At 41.7% G+C, this 22,177-nt stretch overlaps 2 protein-coding genes across 10 annotated transcripts in view; one reads left to right on the plus strand and one right to left on the minus strand.

The window, feature by feature from the left end:
* The window catches only part of RAP1GDS1 (Rap1 GTPase-GDP dissociation stimulator 1), a 160,680-nt gene extending 143,959 nt beyond the window's left edge, over positions 1-16,721 (plus strand). For 5 of the 7 annotated variants that reach the window (XM_073340755.1, XM_073340749.1, XM_073340753.1 and 2 more), the window contains 4 exons: positions 2-141; positions 4,427-4,553; positions 6,056-6,184; positions 11,770-16,721. In XM_073340755.1, coding sequence (XP_073196856.1) covers positions 2-141; positions 4,427-4,553; positions 6,056-6,184; positions 11,770-12,011 — 638 coding nt within the window. In that variant the 3' untranslated portion in view covers positions 12,012-16,721. Of the gene's footprint in view, position 1; positions 142-4,426; positions 4,554-6,055; positions 6,185-9,111; positions 9,794-11,769 lie in introns of those variants that run through there. The other 2 variants (XM_073340751.1, XM_073340754.1) reach the window with 1 other exon arrangement.
* Positions 16,256-22,177, minus strand: part of TSPAN5 (tetraspanin 5) — a 117,791-nt gene continuing 111,869 nt past the window's right edge. For all 3 annotated transcript variants that reach the window (XM_073340760.1, XM_073340758.1, XM_073340759.1), the window contains one exon: positions 16,256-21,760. In XM_073340760.1, coding sequence (XP_073196861.1) covers positions 21,695-21,760 — 66 coding nt within the window. In that variant the 3' untranslated portion in view covers positions 16,256-21,694. The remainder of the gene's footprint in view (positions 21,761-22,177) is intronic.

A 22,177-nucleotide genomic window follows, 5' to 3' on the forward strand; every position in this document is an offset into this window, starting at 1 on the left:
GCAGAAGCTGCTGAACAGCTGGGAAAGAATGTGAAATTGGTTGAACGATTGGTGGAATGGTGTGAAGCCAAGGATCATGCAGGTGTGATGGGGGAGTCAAACAGACTGCTTTCTGCACTTATACGACATAGCAAATCAAAAGTAAGTTACTGGTGAAAAAATTCAGTTCATGTGGAGAGTCTTTAAAAGAAAGTCATGCCATGCTCTATTTTCAGTTTAGAATACAGGCCTTGACCCCCTGCAATGAGATCTGCGTGAATGGAATCTCTGCCTATGGTGAGCCCCTGTTACATCAAGGAGAGTCCAACCAAGCAAATTAGCTTGCAGAATTATGGCCATATTTTGTAATGGGACTGGATGTCTCAGAAGATTGACAAATGGAGATTGACGGCCTCCGGGTCATCTATATGAATCCCATTCGGACCCATGTTGATTTAAAAGTCCCCTTCTGATGAGTGTTTGAAATAAGCCAGTGGCTTGTCTCCAGTTTCTATTGGACAGGCATTAAGCAGCTTTGTTGATATTCTCAGAAGAAAGGCCAAAGATTGATTGGACATGGAGACTTACCTGTCATCTCCTAGAAATGATCCATCTAGTTACGATTGAGCCATGTTGGTGGGAAAGAGTGACAAGGAAATTGTATGACTAATTCCTGTGCTGTACCTCTAGCGTGTAAGAATACGGGACTTCTGGCCCCAGGGAGCCAGTCAATCAGACATTAGCACCAAGTTGAATATAAATGCCAATTATTTGATTAAAAAACTATTTGTTTCATAAATAGGAAGCCTGTTAAAGGGACACTGTCTAGGTTAGTAGGCCCAAATTTTGACCTACATATATTTATACTGTAACTTATAAATGCCAGTGGGGTAAATTTTGCTCTGAATTACACTAGTGTAAATCCATTCATGATCAATGACTTTACTCCAGATTTGCACCTGCATAAAAGGGATAAGAGAATCTTGGCCCGTTTTTTATAAAAAGTGTTTCGGTGCTATTCTTTCAGTTTCAAGCTTTCAATGAGTTGTTCAGTTACAAACATTTTCTTACAAAGGTATCCTTGCGTATACTGTATAAAGATAATACTAGCTGTCTGTCAATGCACCTCTAGTCACTCCTCACCATGTTAGCTACACTATACAGAGTTTATACAAAATACATGAAAGACCAGAACCTACAGTCCTTGCTTAGCTGTGTAGTCATATTGGACCAAAGAAAGCTCTGGGATTAGCAGGTGTGACCCCTGTTGCCAGGGACGGCTCCAGGCACCAGCGAAGGAAGCAGGTGCCCAGGGCGGCCAATAGAAAGGGGCGGCACGTCCTTCATTCCCTCTCTTCCTCTTCGGCAGCAGCTCAATTGGAATTTTCTTCTTCTTTTTTTTTTTTTTCTTCCCCTCCACCGCTTGGGGTGGCAAAAAAGCTGGAGCCGGCCCTGCCTGTTGCAACCACTGAGAATCGTTCCTCCTTTTGCCAGGCCTATATTTTACCCATTGATTCAATGTGGTTCCTTGTATAAGTATGCACTGCAGGATCAAGCCTGATATTGGGAAATGCTATTTGAGAAATATGTTCACAAGTTAAGAATGACCTGATTCACGAATGGCACTGCAAAGCAGAAACAGGTGCGTGCTGTGGGCCTGATCCTGCATGATGCTGAGATTACTCAGCTCCCATTTAAGTCAGTGGGATCTGTGGGTAGTTACCCCTTTACATGGTCAGTTCTTATGCAAGGGGTATTCTCATATTTCTCCTGCCCCTCATATGGTTTGTATTCAGCCTCTAAAATTAGTCAGTATTAATTTTTTCCCAGAATTCTGAATACCTTTTTTTCTCACAGTCCGCAAGTCACGTGCATTTGGTGAATTCTGCTGCTATTTTAAGAAACCATGGGAGCAGAGATGTGAGTTTTTACCAGTCTGGGTCAGAGTGACTGCATTCAAAAATGTAAAGCAAAGATACTAACACTGGCATGGAACAGCTAATGTTTGTAATAAACACAGAATTTAGCAAAAATCACTCAGTGCAGAAGAATCTCTGAGCTTTTAGAGGCTCAAAGACTGCCCTTCAACACAGTGGAAAAATGAGTTCACTCTTTTAATTTTATACTTGCACTGCCCTCTAGGTTTGGATGTTGGCATAGCTGCATGGCTCTTTACTGTACTTTCACTAATATTTTAAATTCATGCACCTACAAAAGATAAGGTGACATTTTCAAAAGTGCCTCAGTGATTTAGATGTTTAGGCCACACTGACTTTCAAAGAGACTTAGGCCCCTAACTGAGTTACTTTTGAAAATGGGACTTGGGCTCCAAGCTACTTAGGCCCTTCTGTAGAAAATTGTAGCGAGAGGTTCTTTGTTTCAATTCCCAGTGACTGCAGCAGAAGCTGAAGGCACTCAGAGCTTTGCAGGAGGTCCTCAGCACTTAGTAGAGAGGAGTCTAATTAGAAGGGACTTGTTGCAAGTAAAAGAAAAATAAGTTTTTACATATGTATGTGCATTAGGTAATTCAACATTAAGTGAAGAGCTTTTTGGCTGTGAATTTCTTAGGCAGTAAGCTCAGAGCCTAACCTAGTCCCAAGTGTTTCCATTCAGTTGTTGTGTTAAGAAATGTGAAGCTTCAGCATGATTAGCTGAAGACATTTCGAGGTTCCAGGCTCATGCTTGCATTTTTTGTTTCTTTGCGCACAAAATCTGATTGCAATAATCTGTGCAAGTGCTGGAACATAAATCATTCTAAGCCCATGGCTCAGTTTGTGGCCTTTGGTTTGTCGCTGCAGGTAGAAAGGGGAGCACTGAAGGATATATTTTATTGCATGTCCTTGTCATTGCATTTCACTTTAATCATCTTACTCAAAGGACTGAAGTAACAAATCAAATTTTCATTTAAAAGGCAGGCCACCTTTTCAAACTTCGGTGCTTAAGATGCACCTGCGAGACACAAATGCATTTGCCTCTGCAAGTACCGTGCAGCACACACAGTTACCTGATTTTGGGGCATGTATTTTGCAGCTGCGACTTACACTCAGACGTGAGAATAACTGACACACAATGTAGTATCTCCTTTAAACAGCTTCTTTCCTCCCCTTACTCTCATTTGTAACAACATCGCAGAAGCTTGAAAATAAATTGATTGACAGGAGAAGCACTTAACAGTGTGAGGTTTGTAAGTCCTATGAAAAAGACTAGTTAAAAAAAATAACGAAAAATAAATAGATAAAGAACTCAGAGGCCTTCATCTATCATTTTATTACAAATACAAGTAAAATTTTGGACCTAAAAACATTGACAGAGTCCTTTAAATGTCTATGATAACTACTCCAAGAGCATTTAATCCAGTTAAGATTTTTGTTTCCTAGGTCTTGGGCAACAGGAAAAGTACTGTAATTCTGGTTTTAGAACAAAAAGTAATACATCGGTATTCTGTAACTTATGGTCTCATATTTATTACCAGTTTTGAGAGAACACTATTCACTTCCTGCCTACGTACTTTGTTTTTCACATTTTGCATTATTAAATAAATTGGAATACAGAACAACCTCCCTTCTCTAAAGGTCTTTGGGGTCATCCCCCAAGGACAAGAGGCATTTTGGATGATGGGGGATTGAAAACCAAGATTACAAAAGAGTCGTTCTGGGTCTCCATACCCAGAGCATAGCAAAAGGATGCTGGGTTTCAACACTACAGGATAATGAGAAGAAAGCTAGTTGTCTTTGCAGATTGGCTGATTTTAAATGGGGCTCAGGGTTAGCTGGAGGGCAGTCCCTTTTAGAGCAAATTGGTCTGCAAAACACAACAGCAATGTCATCCAGTATAACCTGGAAGAGGGGTGGGGAACAGACTTAACCAAATATTGCTTAATTCTAACTTTTGGTTAACCCAACAATTACATATTATAACACACATCTGGTTAAATTATGTATAAATACATATACCAGTGGCTCTCAACCTTTCCAGACTACTGTACCCCTTTCAGGAGTCGGATTTGTCTTGCATACCCCCAAGTTTCACCTCACTTAAAAACAACTTGCTTACAAAATCAGGCATAAAAATACAAAAGTGGCACAGGACAGTATTACTGAAAAATTGCTCACTTTCTCATTTTAACCATATAAAATAAATCAACTGGAATATAAATATTTCAGTGTGTAGTATATAGAGCAGTGTAAGCAAGTCGTCTGTATGAAATTTTAGTTTGTACTGACTTCACTAGTGCTTTTTATGTAGCCTGTTTTAAAACTAGGTAAATATCTAGATGAGTTGATGTACCCCTTGGAAGACCTCTGTGTACCCCTCGTTGAGAATCACTGGCCTGTGTGTGTGTGTATTACGTAACTGTACTTACAGCATACATCACAGCTAAATTATTCAATTCTGTTAATGTATAATGCAAACTTTTTTTCAGTCCTGTTATTTTTATTTATTTTAGGATGTAATTAGGACCATTGTTCAGAGCGGTGGCATCAAGCATTTAGCTACCATGGCAACTAGTGAACACGTAATAATGCAAAACGAAGCTCTTGTCGCTTTGGCACTAATAGCAGCGTTAGAATTAGGTGAGTATCCTGATGGTTAGCTCTTCTTATTTTCCCTTTAGTCTGTGCTCAAGAGAGGCTCAGGGCTGGAAAATCCAAGCAGAAGTGAGTTTCTTTGGTAGAGTTATATGGGATCCTGCAGAAATTTACCAGTTTGACACGATATTTGCTGTCATGAGCATGGGAATCTATGTTAACATATCCACATACAGGCAAAAATGGGGTTGCACAGATCAAGTTTGCCTTGCAGAATCTATATTACAGGAGGTGATGTGTGAACAAGAAAGGCCCAAGAATGACTTTCAGATCCTAGATAGAGTTAGCAATGACTTAATAGTTATAATGTAAAAAGATGATTTTTCTAACAATGCTGTGGAGACTCAGAGATGATAAGCATGGAACCCCAGGATGTCATATTTATAATTACATTTCAGACTGGAGACACTATCAACTATGTGATTTAAAAAAATTGTTCTAGCCTAGTCAGGAAGCTAATTAAGAAAAAGGTTTTTAATGGGACCTGGTTCTGGCTACACTTGAATGTAGACATCCTAAACCAGTTTAGTGAGATCTGCTAAGATAAGACATCGACTAGCTGCTGATGCAGTCATGGGGAAGCTAGTAAAATGGTGGGTACTGCTCAGATAATGGCTGTTACTGGTTTTGTTAAATTTCTTAGCTATAAAAATCATGTATTTTTAAATTCCATGTCCTGTGTTGCTAACACCTTAAAGTTTGCTAAAGTTGAAAGAATTTTAAAAAATGGATTTTCCCTTCCACCATTTATCCTGCTTACTTGCTCTTTGTACTTCCCTCATCTTGGACAATAGAATTAGATGATTCAACATTACTTACTTTTGCGGTCAGTTTAATTTCTTGTTCTCATGTACTAGCAGAATGCTGTTGTGTTCTCCTTCCAAAACACCGCAAAGAAGCATTAGATATAAAAATAAATTTATCACATTGAAAGAGAAAATATTTTTATTCATTTTGGTCTTTTACTCCCTACCCATTTGTCTTCAAACAATTACATTTTGGGCCTAACCTAAGTTGACGGTGTCCCAATAAAACTTCGCCCAAATCATATACTCCTTAGTCAAGGCCTGATCCTACTAAGCATTGAGCACTCTCCAAAGGTGCTGAGCGCCCTCCGTTCCTTTTGATTTCAAAGATCACACCCTCAGTTTTTATTCCCTTTTAAGTCTGGAAAGCATTTAGTCAATGTGAGTTTTGACTGAGGAAGGCTAACAGGAGTTGGCTTCTCAGTATTTAGAATGCAGAGTGGATTTGCCATCAGGATTTTAGTTAAAATATGAAACTATTTCACAAGGACTTAACATTGTAACATTTATATATATATATATAAATAAAAAAAATGAAACATATATCAGGCAACTCTTAAAGACTTCACAGCACCACTTTTACAGTGCAGGAGAAAAATATTTCAGTACATGGCCAAACACTGTGCATCAAAAATGACTTGATATTCTTGGATTTACAACTTTCACTTATTTGTATTGCAGTCATTGCTGAGAAGGATCTTGAAAATGCTAAACTAGTCCAGATTCTACACAGACTGCTCTCAGATGAGAGGAGTGCTCCAGAAATCAAATACAACTCCATGGTGTTGATCTGTGCTCTTATGGGATCTGGTGAGTATTTACAAGGTGCTGTTTTATTCTGCTCCTTGCTCCCCCCCCCCTTTAAAAACTAAACTTATTTTTCAGCTTGGACGTTAGGCCTCTACTAGATACACTGGGCCTAATTCTCCACTCACACTGGTTGTACATGGACATAACTCCACTGACTATGGTGAAGTCCCTCCTAATTTATAGTGTTGAGAGAGAAGGAAATCAGCTCTACCATGTGTACAGAAGGCTGTATAACAACTCAGTGCTGGATAATATTAGAGTATTTGCATCAGTTTAGCTAAATTGATTTAAATGGGTGCAACTTGTGTGTGTAAACAAGGCATCAGTCTTTTTACTGTAGTGGTTACTGATGATGACTGCTATATTACTGCAAGGTTCCAGGGGTGGTGGGTGATCTTTAGAGCAATATGCACAAGGCAGGATATAGAGGGACTTCGTAAAGTGCTGAATTTAGAGTCAGTGAAGGGAGACCCACGTATCACGAGCGTTAGTGCTGAAATTCACACTAGTGTGTTGCACTCCCAACATTTTTAATCCCTTTGGCATTCGTGGTTCTCTGAGTCCCTCTCCATATGAATGTCTTGGGAGCAATTCTCAGGAGCTTCTTCTACCTGTCTGTTGAGCTTCCACTTGCCCCTTTTGTGTCTGTGCATTCCTTAAGCTACCTGATTCATGGAGCATGCCCCAGAGTTTTTGCTGCATTTTTCATTCCCATGATTCTTATCACCAGGAAGAGGTGACTGTTTCTGCAGCTCTCGCCTGCTCTAAAATAAGGAAACGTGATGTTTGTTTTAGTCTTAACTAATACTTAAAGGGATGCCCCACTTTGGGACTTCAAGCCTGCTGTTAACTGCAAATGTATCTTCTTCCCCACCCTACCAAGTCCTTCCCTTTTATGTCACCAATCCCTATATAGATAGGATATTTATGCTTGTAAGTTTTGATGTTTTCTCTGCCAGTGAGTGAAGAGGTTCTTGAAGTTATTTTAAAATAATAGCTGCAGAGATTTTCTGCGTGGCTAAGAACTCTGTAGCTTCTAAGACCTGTGGTTTTATAGGGTATGTCTACACTGCACCTGCAGGAGTGCCCTCCAGCACGGGTAGACAGACAGAGGTGCTAGCTCTGCTCAACCTAGTGTGCTAAAAATAGCAGCATGGATTTTATGGCATGGGTAGCACTCGGGCTGGCCACCCAAGTAGAGACCATGGGGATAGGGTGGCTGGCCTGTGTAACCACCCATGCCTCAGCATCACACAGCTGTTCTTAGGGTGCTTTCGCTTGAGCAGAGCTAGCAGCATGTCTGCCGCCCCAGGCTGGGAAGCGCACTCCTAGCTGCAGTGACCACAGAGGCCAAGTAGTGGAGTGACACTCTAAATGGTTTTGCCGACGGACACTGTTGTGACTCTCCTTTGTTACAGTGATGTGATATAATATTACATTTCATGTCTTTGTGCTGGCAGTTGCATATTGCCAGTTAAATATATATTTCTTGCCAGCTGGGAACTGGTGGTGCAATGGAGTCAGTGTGTTAAAAGAGAAGAGAATGATGACAATGGGAAATGTAAACAGTGTAACTTAAAGGATCAGAAAAAAACCCAGGGCATTCAAACCTAACACAGTCACTATGTGTGAAGGTCCTGAAGCACCTAGGAGTCTGGCTAAACAGCGCTTTTCTGCCATTGTAACTCAGTAAGCTCCTGGAAGTTGATTTGGTAACACCTGCTTAAACATGGTGTTATCCTGGAAGTAGGAGGATAGGAAATACTTACACCGTAGAATAACTCCAGAACTGAAAACAGCTTAATTGAAATTGTTCACAGTGTACAAAAGTTGTCAGATGCATGGCCCTGGCTCTGGCTCTGCTGTCACACAGTAGAGGGGTAAAACGTGCAAGATAATTGGAAGCAGGTGAACAGGAAACAAATGTCACAGAAAATTTGCTACAAGGAAAAGGAGCACGTAACCTTTGTGCGAAAAGTAGCTAATTCGAAACAGAGGTTCATATTTCTCATGAGCAGCCCAGGTCTCGGTTTAATTGGCAGCACCTGGCGAAGGAGAAATATATTTGGATCTTGTTGCTGATTTGGAGTCTACTAGAATTTCCTACCCTGCATATAAATAAAGCCTGAAGCACGTTTTTTAAAAAATATAGTGCCTACAATTGTTTCAACAGAACTCCTGATGTACTTGCGTTACTTTTTTCCCCACCCTAAATATGTATACAATAATGTACAAAGCAATCCATGCTAATTTCTTAAAACAGAAGAAAACAAATGCTCACCATTTTAGAGGGACCAGGCCATGCATCAGTCAAAACGAACACACTTGTAAGCAGATTAACAATAACCAAGTGATGCAATGTCAGGTAGACAACTACCCTACACACTCACCCCTAACCATACAACCTCTTAGGCAAGAGCTGTTTTTCAACAGATGAGCCCTGGCTTTGTAAGACCAGTTTAGGGAATGAGTTCTAAAGGTGAGGTTCTGGCTATACAGTCTTCTACTAGTAACCATATTGAAAGGCATTGGGGGGTGGAATTTCATAAAGGCTGAGCATCCCACCACTCCAGCTGACGTCAGTGGGAATTGTGGATTCTCAACACATTACAAAATTAGGCCCTAGAGTTGACATCACTGCACTCAAAAGTGGTGCTGTCTGTGTGTGTGTCAATTCTGGGTGATTGCTAAAATAGGCACTCTTACCTCTCTGCCACCCACCCAGGCTTTTCTGTGCTCTGCGACATGAGTGTCCCTCCTTTTTATGGGTGGGCACCATTAACTCTATCACCTCAATTAGTGTCAAGTACAAGAGTAGAACATAAGGAAAGTGTCTCTCATTAGCAGCCCCCAGAAAATTGAGATATGTGCATAGACACATGGTCTGAGACAGCAGCGTGTGAACCCTTCGTGCTTCTGTCTTCCAGAACCCCTTCACAAGGAAGTGCAGAACCTGGCATTTCTGGAAGTCGTATCAAAACTCCGCAGCCATGAGAACAACACTGTCGCCCAGCAGGCCTCACTCACAGAGCAGAGACTCGCAGTAGAAAGCTGAGGCAGGTCTCCCGTTTCCATACAGCATCCCATCATGGATTTCACCTTTGTCCTCTGGCCTGCTGCTGCTCCTGCTGTGTTTTCCACTGTATCACTTGTGCACGCATGTCATGTTCCCACACACAGTGATGAACTGCTGTAGGTATCTGTCCAATAAGGGTTCTAAAATCCATAGGCGGTGTTAACATAAATCTGTCAGAAACAAGTCTCCACCCATAAATGTTCTATGTGTATTCTTGTTGCTTGGGCCACGCCGTAGAATGTGCATGTTGTAGTCAGATGATGATGTAAAAGTGGTACTACATGATGACTCTTTCCTCACACCCCTAACTGCCTAATGACATACTGCTAAATTAGGGACAATACAGGAAGCAGCAAGTCCAACCTAGAGTATTGATTATAGGATTAAATAGTAAATCTAGCTCCATTTTTGGTGCTTTGGAAACACAGGTATGAATGGAATGTATCGCTGCTCATTCACTGGTCTTGCCTAGTAATGTCAAACCCATGGTACCTAGAGGTAACAAATAAAAAATCCAGTGCTATCACCCGTAACCCTCTGTCTTGCCCTTTTTGTATTTAAATGCAGAATTAATGCATGATGAGAAGCCCTGTCTTCAGTTTAAAGAAGAAATACAAAGGAAACCACTGAACTCCATTTTCCGCCCCTTGTCATTAGTATGTACTCTGGAGGGGGTGTCGTGTGGTTTTGGGCTTTGGCCCTAGCATTTATGCCAAGGTACAATCCCTTGCTGCAGCCCAGCATCTCCCCCAATTCTGCTGTGCATGTGCCCTTCACCTCCTGTGTGCACTTCCAGAGGCAATTCAAGCCTTTTCTCCAGCTTCCCACCAGATCTTCTACCTCTGCAGCAGCTCTCAGTCACCGTTCTCTGCTCCCAGCCTGTCCATTGCCCTTTTTCATTTTCAGGTAGTTGCAAGTAGCTTTGTTTTCTCCTCCTGGACTGGGTATTCAGAAGCGCTGTGGCAGCTCCCTGCTGAGCCCCTCGGCCCTCTTTTAGGGGGATGGCAGAGCAGGGCTAAGCCCAAATAGTAATCCCTCTGCGAGACATTTTTAACAAGATCCACAGAAGGCAAATTATGCCATGCCTGTTCTCAACCAGCTGACCCTCGTGCTGCCAGGGCCTGGAGATTTTAATCTAACAGGCACTTTGGGACCCCTAGCCCCCAACAAGCTGTGACTCCACCACAGGAAAGCCCGACCAGGAATCAGAGCCAAATTGGGAGAGGCTCTAAGGATGAGGAGGACCTCAATCAGCCGGCCTAGGGTGTATGTCCTGGGGCAATTCAAGACCATAAGGATAAGTCCCTAGCAGGGCACCTGGTCCTGGCCCAAAGCCCTGAAGTTGATTGTAAGTGCTCTGGGGAAAGAAGCAGGGCTCAGGATCAGCTCCCCTCCCACTCCCCCTTCCTTCCAGCTTGAGTTAGGAAACTCTGGCAGTGAGTCCCCATCCTCCACCCTGGGAGGAGTGGGAGCCTATGGGAGAGGACTCCTGGAAATTTCTCCCTTGAAGGCTCCAGGTCCTGTACAAGACTAGCCACAAAAGGCCCTGCTCATGGCATAGGCGGGCAGCCAGGCTTGCAAAACATGCAAAAAAATCCAAACTGGAAAAAAAAGGCTAAGAAAAAGCCTTAAAGGTATCAGTCCTCCGACTCAAGACACCTCCTCCTCTACTGAGGGAGGAGAGCTGTCAGACTCTGATTCTGAGAAGGACATGGACAAAACGTAACAAGGTTTGATTACCCTGAGGTCCAAGAGATGGATGCTGTGATTCCTTTCTCCAGGGCTCCAGATACCCTGTGCCATTCTGGGTTGCAGATGTATTCACCATCCCATCAAGATGGTGGTGATGAGAACCTGTCTGGCAAGCATATGGAAAGACCCGTACAAACATCTTCCTGGGCTGTTCACCATTTCAGGGAGTTAAGGACCTGTTTCGGGACATGTCCTTGAAGTTGCATGCACACTGGGGAATGCTCTCATGCTTTCAGAAGAAAAGCCAGAAGGCACCTGATGTGTGATCCCACCTATGAGGTGACCCCTGCACTCTAGACCAGGAGGCCCAGTAGCTGAAGGCACTGAGCAGTGGTTGGGCTCCTGTATTTGACCAATGTGGATACCAGATTCTGAATCTTCTGGAATCTGTCTCCTGATGGTCAGATCTCTGAGGAAGATGGCTGGAAGGAGGCGGAGCATCACTGTTTGGTAATGCTCTAAGACAAGACTAGAAACCACTACCTGGAAAGCGGAGGGACTGTTTGGCCACATTTTTAGCCACTACCTTATCCAATGTCTCTCTGACTAGGAGAAATGTGAATTTAGAGGAGCACATGTCTTGTTTGAAGTGTCTACTTCCCAGGGATAAAGGCCATGTGTGTCCCTGGGCCACTGAACTGGATGCCCTGGCCCTGACAGAAAACGGCATAGCATCATTTGAAGCATCTTCCACAAATGCTGTTGCAAGGGAGATTTTCTTAAGTATAGACTTACTTGGTTTGTTTTCTGCCCTCAGGGACTTCAAATTCCTCTAGCCCTGACACTGTCTCAAGCAAAACAACTGACTGCCAGAGATGCTCTGAGAGGAGCCGGAGTCAAACTGATGATGTAAGAACATATAAATTCTCATACAAAATCAGGTCAGTGATCCAGGTAGTCCGACTTCTGGTCTCAAACACTAGCAGCCAATACGAGATGCTTCAGTGGAAGATGCTAGAAACCCTGACGTGGGTACCTGTACAACAACATGCCCATTAAAAAGAAGGAGTTTCATCCCAATCCCAGTCAGTTATTGATTTTTTTGTGCTTCGGTAGCGCCCGGGAGCCATTGCGCTAGGTTCTGAACACACACAGACAGGTCCTGCCCCAAAGAGCTCGCTCTCTAAGTAAGCAGTTAGCAAGTCACTTATGCCCAGGAGTATTTATATCCCTTAGGGCCTGGTGTAACCGTAGCTGTCATCATCCAGCTTACTGGGAGATGGTCTATAGCACTGATGATAATCATGTCAAAAAGGGAGAGCTTCCTGTACACAGAAATGGATGTCGGAGTGAACCCTCTGCTGTTTTGACTGGATCGAAGTTTATCACATTTCTGCATACCCCAGTACTTGTTGTTGCTATCGAATCATTTAGTCAAAGAGCCTCCGCTAATGAGGAAAACAATATTTCTTGCACAGATCTAAGGACTGTATCATCTGAAATGCATTTGACTATCCATTTCGCTGAAGTCAAATGAGTTCAAACTGCTGGAGTGAAGTTTGATTTAAGAATAGCTGTACAGTCGATAGATAACACTGTAACCTGTACTGGTCGAGTTATTTTTATGCCTGTAGTGTCAGACATCTCACTGTTTACCGCCTACTGCAAACTAAGCTGAAAGGAGTTGGAGCTGCCATACTGTCTGCTCCTCCTAACCCTATCGAGCTACTGCATTTGACTTGTAACCGTCATACAGCGGTAGACTCGATTTACTGTCTCTCAAATAATCAGCCTCTCCAAAAACACATCTGCTAACATTTGAACAAAAAGTGTTTCATGTATCTTATCAGCCTGGCTTCGTACAAGATATTTCACTGGGAAAAACTCAGCCCCCTAAGTTTTTCCTGGTGGCAGATATTTAAGGTTAAAAAAAAGGGAACACTCGATTTTTTCGCAAATTAAATTTCTGTATAAAGCATTGCATTAAACCACAGACTCTACTGGATATAATTTGTTTAAATAAAAATAGAACCTCCTGGGGAGTTTCATTCAGACCATGAAGGCTGCAACATCCAGCAATATGGACACAGGAACTTCGAAATGCCATCCCAAAGACAATTAATAATCATGCAGAAAATGGATAATTATTAGCCACAGCCATCGACCAGAAACAGCATGTAAGCTTTTTAAATGTATAATTTAACAGTTATCAAAGGAGCTCAATCATGAAACAGTAAAGAATACACATAATACCAATAGCTCCATTAGTTAGGAATAAAGCAAGTTGTGCTGCGACCACACGTCCCTCAGATGTTAAAGACCGTATGTTTTTCTAAAAAGATACACTTCAATTGAACCACAAGTTGACGCAGGAATTGTTGGGTGAAGTTCTATGGCCTGTGTTATGCAGGAGGTCAGATTAGATGATTGTAATTGTCCCTTCTGGCCTTAAAAAGAAATCTATAAATCTGTGTTTGAATAGGTCCCATGATTAATAGAAAGGGCCCAATAAAATAGGTAAATCCTTCATGCAGCAACAGTGCTCTGAAATCAGTAGTTTATCTTCATGTCCATGTGCCTCGTCACCTACCTGACACTATCAAGGCACCTTCCTGGTCCATACTGCTGCAAGTCTCTGGTCCATGATGAAAAGCTGGTCCCTGACTAACGGTGAAATGTCATCACACAAGGGCAAATGGCAGCAACCAATTGCACCTCCACTATCGATGACAGTCTGCTCTGAAAACAAGGAAATTTAAAATGTTTGTTTTTAAAAAAACCCTGCAATGGTTTACCTACATTTTGACCAAGTCAGGATGTCAGATGACCTTTCTTCCACCTCAACGTGTCCTGCACCAGAGGCCTCATCAGTATTAAGTTAGAAATAACAGCACCCATCAGAACTTAATTAGCCAAGTCTTGTCCTAGGTCTACGGCTTTAACTTACCTGGGTTTATTATAATAGGTCTATAGTACTATAGATACATGATGATGCTTTACAGAGAACACACACACAGGGAAGCTTGTGGTCTCCTAGAAGAGAGTCTAATTTAGATGAAAGTTGCATCATGGGATGAAACCATGTTTTTTCTATTGAATAAAACTTAAAAGGGGCAAAGCACCCTCACCCAAATCTCTCACCAAAATCTTAGTACTATATATATTGAAATGGCCTCAACATTTGAATTTACCATTTTGCAAGCACAACTGTTTGCATGTGTGAAGACAACTGTGAACACAAATGGCATTTGACAGAGGATTGCTGAACAAATGGTGGACCACAGATGTGGAGGCTGGGTTAAAATATGGCCCTTGGGGTCCCAGCTTAGCAGTGAAATTGGCTGTAAACGACAATGCTCTGGTCTGTGTTTCAAAAATAGGCATTGTCATCTCTGAATTGGAAGAATTAAATACAAACACAAGTCACAGGAAGCAATGGGGTTTACTGGGTGTCCAAAGATTTTTAAGACTCAAAGGTAAAGGAAATGAGACCAATATATATCCTTCATACATCCCCAATGGCTGGGGAACAATCTAAAGTAGGCTCAATATAAACATAGATTTCTACAACCTGAAGTGTCGGTCGCAGATATTCCAGGCAGAATAAACTTTCCTTGTATGCTCGTACTACAATCAGAAAAGGTCATTAATACCTCCATTGTAACTTGTCACCTGTACAAGCCAAAGGTTGTGGCAACATTACAGTCACTGTAACTTGGCATTACTCACCTTGATCCTCTGTTCAGGCAGAATTCATCCTCTTCAGGGAGTTTCAGAAATTGGATTTCTTGGTATTGCCATTTCTTGATGAACCTGGAAATAAACCTTCCCCCAGCCCTCACTGGCCGCACCTAAACTTCATACTTAACTAGTACTGTGTATGCCAGTGGTTTCAAAACTTTTTGCCAGCACAACCACATTTTACTGAATTATTTCCTCTCAGGACCCCAGAAATCATGGAGTATGCCATTTTGAAGGACAAAATGGCATCCTCCCCATGGCCTGACCTTACATGCACCAGACCTGCAAGGTCACACTGCATGGAGGACACCATTTTGTAGAATAAAATGGCATCCACTGCACAGCATGACCGCGCACAAACAGTATATGTGAGGTCATACTGCATAGAGGACACCAACTGGTCTACAAAATGGCATTCTTTGCACAGTGTAACCTCATACACATGGTTCGTGTGAGGTCAGGTTGTCCAGAGCAAAATGGAATTTGCCACATACTAGGGATGACCGTGACCCCATCTGCTGATGGCGTGACCCCATTTGGGATCGCGACCCACAGTTTGGGAATCGCTGGTGTATGCACTACTAACAAAGACAGACACAAATGCTGCCAAGATGGACATAAGCATTTTTTCCGCTCTAATGGAAAACAGTTCAATTTATCTGCAAGTGATAACGACCGGGGCTATAATGGGAGAACACTAACAACTGCAGTTGTTTGAAATCCTCCCCCCCTCCTCGCCACCATGTTTTAAACTATTATACTCTTCAAAATTACTGCGATTACTTATACTCGGGATCAGTTGTGAAATTAATGCAGCGTTTGATTAGATCATAGATTTTAGGGATTTTGCACTGGACAGTATTTCACAAATCTGTACGTAAAATTTTTTTTTAATCTGAAATTTATATGGAAATATTCACAAGAAGAACAATGAAAACAATCAAGAATTTAGCACAGCTGTAAACTTAACTCATTTACATTTTAGCACGAAAACTAGCCATTCTGTATGGTTGTCCGTGAAGCATTAAAGACTTAATTGCTACCCTCAGAAAGGCCAGGGTATCCACCTGCCCTCTACCAAAATTGTCATGGTGAATCATTAGGTTCCCTCCATGCTCCGAACTACCAGATAAGTGACTTTTGAACACTAAAAGATCACTAAAATAATTAGGCTGAAGTTCCAACAGCTGTGCTAAATTGTGTCCTCTGGGATTTGAAGAGTAACAGATCATAGTTGGAAATAGGTAAAACAAGTAGACTCACGTCCTCAACACAGCTAAGTTATTTAGCTACCAGTTTCCTACCACAGTTCACATCAGAGTAGATGTGGGGGTTCCTGGTGTTTGAATGATCTTTGCTTACACCAGCCATTATTTCATTTAACAGCCTGTTCCGGCAGAATGAAAACGTAATCTTCTATGTACACTTTAGGATGAAATGTCCTAGTGATGACAGATAGGTTTGGGGGCTAAAAGTGTATTTGTACCTTTAGAGTGAAAGAAAAGTAAACATTCACCAGTAATACTTCACACAATTTTATTTATAAAATTGTAATTATCTAACAAATTGCATATAAAATGATTTACTTCAAGTAAATACAGAATACTGCACAACTATTAAAACTATTGTCCATCATTAATGTATTAAAACATTCCTAAAAATGCACCTATTAAAAAACACAAATAGCATGATCAAGACCACTTTCAATAGCTTAAAATGAATTACCAAGAAGTTGTGTTAACTTCCAAAGTATAGTCCAGTTACATCCTTTGAAATCACCACATTCTAATGCTAAAGATGACAAATATAAGCAATACATATGCACCTGAACTAGGCATTTCTTCCAGACTGAAGATGACCAGTTGGAAAACAGACAACTAAAGCTCAAGTCAAACTCTACCAGCATGCAGTTCTGTTATAGCAATACTTTCAATCAATAAGTGTAATTGGCTTTTACAATCAATTTTGCAACTCACAGATTTAAAAACAAAAAAGCAACACAAGAGAATACATTCAGATAAAAAGAAACGTTACACAAAGGTAAATACAACGAATAACCTTCATTGTACCCTATGATGATTTGAGGAGAGAGATTCTCCATGAACTAGATTGGTGTTACATACCAGAGACAGGACTGAGTCACAAATTTTGGGTCCAGATCCCAATCTCCCCAAAGCTTGGGATGATCAGATCATGGTTTTGGTTCAGGCCCATCTCTACTATGCACACAGAATGCATATGGAGACACATGGATGGAGCTTGTTGCTGACATTCGTACTGCAAAACAAAAAAGACTAATGATGCTATACTGTTGATCACCAGGTTGGTGTATATTACAAGTCACAATGACTATTTTTACACTGCATATTATTAGAGATGTGAACTCTTCTTTCTAAACATTAAAAGTTGACAGCTAAATGGCTTTTAGGAAACAAAATTTACCAGCAGTGGCCTAGTTTAGACAACTTCAGCCTACTGGGTTAATGAGACTCAAATTAATATTTGGAATAATTTTGGCAGATAAAAAGGATATGAGGGTTGGGAACCTGGATTGTGCCTTAAACAGACGAGGATCAATTCTCCTTTCAATGCAATATGAATTGGATGTATCATTAGCATTACTCCAAAAAAGTATACGCCTAGCAAGGAGGGGGAACGGACCCCAACGTTTGCATTCAGAGGCTCTCTTATTTGTCTTTGGTAATTGGAACCAATTTTATCCAGGACATTTCTGAAGAAGTGAAAACGCAGGTTCATTTTAGGACCACGCCAAGTCAAGACCGAGCACCAAATTTAGTCCTGGCATGAGGGGTGTCAACTCCCCGTGAGTTCAGCCAGGGTTGAATTTCACCCCTAGATTTTACAGTCAATACCTTTTCAGATCCTAAGCAGGCAGCACAGAGAGACAGTTCCTCAACTACCCAAAGCAAAAATGGAAAGCTGCTCCACCTTCACAACACACAGGACAGCTGTAGTTCTACATGGCAGACACTAGATGGCAGGCAATTAAAGCATTTCTGGCTCAAACCAATTGATATGTAAAGCTTAAGTGACCATTCTCCTTAATTTTGATCAGCAAACTCTCACATTGTATATCTGTCATGAGTATAAATACATATTTACGATGAATAGCAGCCATGTGCAAGAACCATTTCATTTGCATGCTACTATTTACACACCAGAACCTACCAAACCAGGTTCTGTCTCCTGATTCACTACAATTAGCATCTCTCAGAAAGGAAAGGAAAGGAAAGGAAAGGAAAGGAAAGGAAAGGAAGGTGAAGGTTTAGAGGACAGAGAACATGTAAGCAACAATCTCCACCACTTCAAACTCCAAGAGCCACAGTCGATATTATGGGTCTCAAACCAACAAGAGAAAAGTGCAGGCTGAAACACAGAAATTTGGTCATGTAAGACATCGCAAATAATTATTTTTTAAAAGAGGGTGTTCAACAACAAAAGGGTCTAAGAATCTGGGCAGAGTGATTAGAGGTTAGATCAGCCAGAGTGAGTGTGTGTATCTGAACTCTGAAATGGCTTTAGAACTCTGGACACAGCTGAAGCTTTCAGATCAGCTGTCAGCTAATGCCATAGCCACGCACATAACACCTCGCACATGCAAACATTTCACTCCGTAAGAGGCTACCAGAAAGCTGACTGGCGACGTATTCTGGAGCAGCTACTGCACTTTGTGGCTGGTTAAAATGGCCCTCAGACTTGCACCTAATACTACCACCTGAGGCATACTAGAAATTGCCCAGAAATATAATACCTACTGTATCTTATTGCTTTAACAAGACCCTGCTGGAAGTTAAGCCTATTTTGCCAGCATCCATGGTCTGTTTGTGACCCACCTGAAGTTTTAATGGAACTTTCCAGGAGAAATATGGTTTGCATTTGGTCAGTTCTGTGTCAAATATATCAGGTGCCAAGGCCTCGCATGGTTTTCCAAACTGCCCTCCTAAATTCCACATGGAAGTGGGCACTCTTAGGCTATGTCTCCACTGAAAGCTGGGGGAGGGGGGATTCCCCGATCATGTAGACATGCTTGCACTAGCTATCATCCAGCTAGAAGGAGTAGAAATACCAGCGTAGCTGCAGTAGCTGTCACCTGTGCTATTACAGCTATGCTGCTGTTTATAGTCGCACTAACTGGGCGATCGCACAAGCAGGGATATCACATTCACACCCCAATCTCAGAGTGTAGCTGTAGCCACTATTACACATTCCCTGCATACACATGTGGGCTTTGAACATGCAGCACAGGCAGCTGGTTCTGAACATTCCATGTGGCTTGACCACAAATGACTGCAAAAATGGGAAGGGAAAACAACAACAAAACCATCTTAAACAGCAGGATTAGTATTCGCAGCAACAAAGTGTTGTAGAAAAATAAAGATTGTTCTTTAGTGGTTCTTAAAACAGCAGTCACTCAGGGACCTAGAGGAAGCTTTGTACATTTTCTGCATATGCACCTGAAAGTCACGAGAACAAAGTCTCCCCCTTTTGAAGAGCAATTCCCTTCCTATCAGCACAATACTCTGCTGCTGGCATTTCCCAGAACTGTGACTTTGCAATAGGAGAAGGAAACTACGAGAACCAGCAGGAGAAGACAAAAGTCAATTACAGTACGACTGTGGAAATTCAAGTAGAAGAATGGAAGTTGTCTTCAGAAGCCTATAGCAGCAGAAGCAGCAGCAGCATTAAAGATCAATGGCAACCAGGATTCTGTAATGTGGACTTTTAAAATCAAAGCGCTGGTTCGTAATCAATGCTCTCACTAGGGCGAGAGGGATGTATTTCCTGAATGCTGCTTCTCTGATCTCTCCACACCGCACCATTCTACAAAACAAAGTGGTAGCATCTTTAGCTCAATAAACTTTCCATTCTGTTGCCATCAGGCAAAATATTGTGCTCCCTTGAGGGTAAATGAACAATAGCTCCCCAAGTTAAGAGGAGTGGCAAAGAAAAACGTAACACTCTGATGAGATTGAACCACCTTTATTAAGGATAATGTATTATAAACACTTTCAAAGTTTAAAAAAGTCCTTTGAAGTTGCCGTTGGTCTTTAACTGCAAACGCCAAAGGGTGTGGATGCTGCCGGCTACAGGCCAGGTGGAGCTCACTGGAGATTGAGGTAACACCAAATAAAAGACAAGAGTGCAACTGCACTGCTCAGCTCTTCCAAGCCATTGAATAATGGTGCATATTGCCAGCCTTTGTGGGCAGAAATGCAGGTTGTCTCCACACAACCAGAATGCAGAAAAAGTGTGTGTAAGTGTATAGACACTCGTGTATTGCATCTCTCACAAGGGAGGTTAGTATACTGATTTGAAAGAAAATGGCATCCAAGTGTGTTCACTTTTTCTGCTCTTGACTTATTCAATTTAGGGGACACATTGGGCCAGTCCTGAATGCTGCTAACGCACCTCCTGATAGATGCCCAGCACCCGCAACTACTTCTTGAGGGAAGCGAGAGATGAGGGCAGTCAGCCCCGGCACGATTGGGCCCACAGACACTATGCAGGGCCATAAAACAAGCTAAATGTATATGAAGTGCCCTGGCTACCCAAGTTATCATCAGGTGCACGATCACACCATTACTGAAATAAAAGCTGATGACAGACATCTAGCTGGAGTTTGATCTACCTTCCCTTCCAATACTTGTGCTATAGTCCAAACTCTATCGCTTCTTCCATTTCTTAAGGACCAAAAGTCTCGCTGTTGGTCCCAATACACTCTTCTTAGTTAAAAATATCCTTTTATTCTATTGGTTCAAGAAAGCATTTTGTTGTATTCAGACAGAGTGAGGCAGGATGGGAAACACACACAGATAAGCAAATGAAAAAAATTGCTGACTCTTGGGAAGCATTTACTATAGCAAAGCTGTCCTCCTTTCCCCCTTCCAAGCCAAGGGGATAGGAACATTCCATAATCAAGTGCATCGACCAATAAATAAGTAAATTTGGATTAGAAGCCTACTGAAACACATGCAGGGATTTAAAAACAAAGTCTCTCCGATTCTAATTCCATAGCTCATGCAGGTCAGAATGAAAGAATGAACAAAAGAATGAAAATCAAAACTTCAGCTAGAAAAGGATCAAGGAACCACCTTAGAAGAAATTTTGTACAATTATAACAAAGCATTAATATTAGTGACAGCCCCAAATACATCAGGTTATGCCAAATTCCAAAGAATCAATGGATATAGCCAGGGTATTTGGGTACCTACTTCATGACTTTTTTTTTTTTTTTTTTTTAAGTTAACATATATTTCATTCTCTTTTTAACATTATACACCTGAGCCCCCCCAAACCTCATGCTTGCTCGAAGAAAGATGCTGGAAAATTTAGATAATTATCCCTTCAATCTTGCTGATTCCAACCACAGATTGTTACAGACAGAAAGTCTGGAAGCGCTTGTATAAAAGTTTTTCCTAGTTTTTAAAACAATTTCTTGAAACGTACAATTGATGAGTGGAAAGTTGTTTCTTGTTTGATGGGTTTAGTTTCAGAAAGATCTGCAGCTATGTTTAGCTGTGAAAAACAAGAAGATGGTTCCTTCAGCATGTACTGAAGAAAGAAACCTTCTCAGGAACATTTGGCAGCTATCAAAGAGCTCATGACATGGAGAATAAACAGCATATCCACACACCACAATGCAACTCTGTCCCATTGACACACACCAATTAAAAAAAAGAGAGAGTGTCCACCTGTTATTCAGAAGCAAGGATACAGTAGAGATTCATGGCTCAACAGCTTGTTGGTGATTTAAAAAAAAAAAAAAAACTATCAGTGAGCGCAGATTTTAAACAGCCCACCCATTAGCCAACCCCAAGAAGCGAGGGTTCACTGCAGTACCAGCAGCGTAGACTTGAGACCGCTTGGGAAAGAAGGCTTCCCTGTCACCCATGTCCATACAGCTTGGTGTCGGAGTGACACACTGGAGATTTTGGAGGTTTTCAGTTGTCCAGTGTCTTGTGGCGGTTATTTCAGCAGTTTTACCAGCTGGCTCTGACAGCCTCAATGTCACTAACCAAGTTCTGGGCTAAGCATATCCCGAATATCTGGAAAAAGACGACAGTTCATTTACTGGGTGTACTTGACAGTCCTTTGGGTACAGTTTCCCTGGGTGGTGTGGAACTTTGACAAAGCAACAGGAGAAAGAAATTTGAGAAATGCAATGGTAAAAACATTATAGAAGGTGGCAGAGGGGGCATAGGAGCAAATGTAAAAACTGAAACTCCTTTAAATTCATTTTTTGTCTGAAACTGACTGGCTTCCAAATCAACAGCGTGCCTTTAATCTGAAGTCAGAGACTACTAGAATTTCTTCCCACTAGCAATTTAAAAAGTGATGTTTTTGGCAGCTTGTCTAGATAAGGTCAGAAATAAGACCACCCTACAATCTTTGAAATCCACCCCAAACCCACCCCCTCCGCCCTCACCTAAGATGGCCAATTTTCTTTGGACATGCTCCTGGAG

Source organism: Lepidochelys kempii, chromosome 4 (assembly GCF_965140265.1).
Source record: "Lepidochelys kempii isolate rLepKem1 chromosome 4, rLepKem1.hap2, whole genome shotgun sequence".
Lineage (NCBI taxonomy): Eukaryota > Metazoa > Chordata > Testudines > Cheloniidae > Lepidochelys > Lepidochelys kempii.